The sequence below is a fragment of the Chenopodium quinoa genome, unplaced genomic scaffold (assembly GCF_001683475.1).
Source record: "Chenopodium quinoa cultivar QQ74 unplaced genomic scaffold, ASM168347v1, whole genome shotgun sequence".
Lineage (NCBI taxonomy): Eukaryota > Viridiplantae > Streptophyta > Magnoliopsida > Caryophyllales > Amaranthaceae > Chenopodium > Chenopodium quinoa.
The window spans coordinates 2082920-2085849 of record NW_018743858.1 but is presented as its reverse complement, the minus strand read 5'-3'; the positions used below and the strand labels follow the sequence as shown (position 1 = coordinate 2085849).

At 40.0% G+C, this 2930-nt stretch overlaps 2 protein-coding genes across 2 annotated transcripts; both read right to left on the bottom strand.

Annotated features, from left to right (window-relative positions):
• Positions 1–292: 292 nt before the first annotated feature.
• LOC110686479 lies at positions 293–778 on the bottom strand. The gene has a single exon (XM_021863105.1). The coding sequence runs from the start codon at positions 776–778 to the stop codon at positions 293–295; it is 486 nt and encodes a 161-aa protein (XP_021718797.1).
• Positions 779–954: 176 nt separating this feature from the next.
• Positions 955–1758, bottom strand: LOC110686478. The gene is made up of 2 exons (XM_021863104.1): positions 1630–1758; positions 955–1419 (listed from the first exon to the last, which is right to left on the bottom strand). Exons 1-2 carry the CDS (start codon positions 1756–1758, stop codon positions 955–957), a joined length of 594 nt encoding a protein of 197 aa, XP_021718796.1.
• Between the last annotated feature and the right edge of the window lie 1172 nt (positions 1759–2930).

Genomic DNA, 2930 nt, shown 5'->3' with positions numbered 1-2930 from the left:
CCTTAAAGTCCCTCTTATCCCCATGATTCCCATTCCCAAAACTCGCATGGTTCTTGGGCCTCTTATCGCTCCCTTGGGGTTGATCATTGGACTTCCTTTTCTCCCCATACATGCTCCCTAACTCTCTTCCCTTGATCCCATACAAATGGGCGGCTCGGCCATACACCTCATCTAGACTCTCAAAGGTTGCCCCTCCCAGTTTTCCTTGCAGATTCCAAGTTAACCCCTGCTCGAACCTTTGTGCTTTGATAGCCTCTGTTGGTACTATTTCTGGTGCAAACCTCATCAACTCTTAGAACTTAGAATAGTACTCACTCACAGTCATAGTTCCCATCCTTAAGTTAGTGAACTCCAAACATTTCTGTTTCCTTAAATGATCAGGATAGAACTTTTTCCTCAAAGCTACCTTGAAATCCTCCCAGCCAAAATTAGGGTTTACCATCAATTCTTCTTTCTTTTGGGTCCACCATAAGTCAGCTTCTTCCTTTAAGTAGTATACAGCATTATTAACCTTCATATTGTCTGGACAGTTGATTGCATCAAACAACTTATCAAATTCTCGGATCCAGTTTTCAAGACTAGTTGGGTCCTCTTTTCCTAAGAAAAAGGGTGGTTTGGCTGCAGCTACACCCTTAAAGACTTCACCAAAAGTATCCCCCTTTCCTGAACCCTTCCCTTGGTTTGTTACTTGGGTAATGTTTTCAGCAAGATCAATTAGTTTCTTAAGGACCTTGCCCATATTGGAACCAGCTTTCTTATTCTTTAACTTTAAAGACATATTTTCCTGATGTTCACATTTGAGAGAAAGAAGAAAGAAAAAAAAATAAAATTCATTCATATACATAAACATAGAGGAAATTAAGAAAATACTTTATTATTATTAATTAATATTCGAGTACACTTTATTATGCATCTAATTTATCGAAACAATCATAACATGAATCATTTAATTGATCACTCCTCTTCTACTGGGTCAAACTCTTGATCTTCATTGTTAGTCTTCTTGTTACCATTGGGCTCCTTCAAGTAGGTTGGTACATAGTCACTGTAGTTTGGGGTTTGGCCTGACTTTGGATTTGGGTTTCCTTGAGGGTTTGGGTTGTTGGGTTGTGGAGGAGGTGAAGAGTTGGAGCTAGAAGATGATGAGAAGTCATGGACTCTAGGCCTTTTTAGAATTCGGGCTTTTGTTTGAGGTTTTGGATGTTCACGTGGTATAGGTACATTGTACTGAGAAAAGTGGGAAGGATGAGGGTAGTTCTTACGCCGTCCAAGTGGTGGAATGGATTCATCATCCGAGGAGTCAAAGTCTCCCTCATACTTTGGGTAAGAAAAAGGAAGTTGAGCATTTAGATAGCGGAGTTGGTCAACCTCTCTTAATGTGTGGTGAGGGGTAAGTTTAGATGGCTTGACGGACTTCCTCTTAGGTTCATAGTTACGCTCCAAATAGTGTTAGTCATTCTTAAAATGGGTCAAGGTGGCTAGCCATTTTCCTTCATGGTGATGCCTCTCATTCCAAAGCCCATCCTCCTTAATCACATCCCCATACTTCTCAAGTAGAGGGTAGTACTTCTTAAGCTTGGGTAAGTGGGCTAATGCCAAAAGAACTAGTCAAGGGGGTTGGGTGAAGACTTCAAGATTATACTTCTCATAGTAGTGCAGAGCTAATACTGTTATTCCAGTCACAAAGTCGCTAACACTGATTGCATCAGTTTTCAAGTAGTGAATGTTAAAGTACTTCTTCCTAATATCATCCAACATCTGTTTAGAAAACAATAACTCAATAAGTATCCATATAAAATACCAATGTTCACAAACATATAAGTTTAACATATATGGGCCACATATATACTCAAAGATCATGTCCATGGACTTCTTCAAAAATTCATAATATACTTATCTTATATGCACACATAGTCTTTGAAAAAAAATAATTTCAATTCATTTTCTTTTGAAATTAATAATGTACTTGACTCATGATATAGGATGGTCGAGCCCGCGTCTCCTAGGTAAGTTACCCACAGCGTCGGGGAGAGCCTTGCCTAGACAGAGAGACGTACCCATTATAGGCCTCGTTATGAGAACCCGAGCATCTTTTTCTCAATCATCTTTCCAAAGAAGAAAATAGTTTTTTTTTTTTTTTTTTTTTTTTATAAAAAAAATACGAAACTCTATCCTATATGCCCAACTTCAGTCTACCCATCCAATTTATTTATTCCACTTTTAATCTTGTTTTAAGACCCGACAAACTGATACCACTTTGTAACACCCCCAAATCTTTTACAGTGGTAGGGAAGGGTGGTGGAAGACAGAGAAGAGGGGAAGAGAGAGAAAGAGAAGAAGAGAGGCGGGTGGGGGGAAGTGGGGATTGAGGGTAGTTTTAGGGTTTTACATTTTTTATATGGGTGATTTTTTTCAGATATCGGATCGGATATTCGATATCCAAAAAATCCGGATCGGATATCCATAATTTTCGGATTGGATGCGGATCGGATCATCGGATTTTCGGATTTTCAAATAGTTTTTGAAAGGAATGGTGTCCTTCCAACAAGTGTATTATTCCGATAGAGGGTTCAGAATTATTACAGAGCTAATTCTTCAGTAAGGTTAAGTGATCGGAATGCCTAGGTGGAGGCCGCTTCCGATCAGTAATATCAGGGTACAATTGATATTACAGCTTAATCTTAACTGAACCCTTCGGGTCGAACCCAATCGAATCTCCGATCCGAGACGTCGAATTAATCCGAAAGGATTTAATGAGTCGACAGAGTTTTACGAATACAGACGTCGGAAATCGAGCCTAGGGCGTTGATACCGAGCGTCGCAAAATCACAAGCAACAAGTATGAGCGTATCCGTAGCTAGGCTAGGCTAGCTCATAGCATGCCTAGGTGCACCATGTGTGTGCTAGGCGCACCATGATGTGCTAGGCAC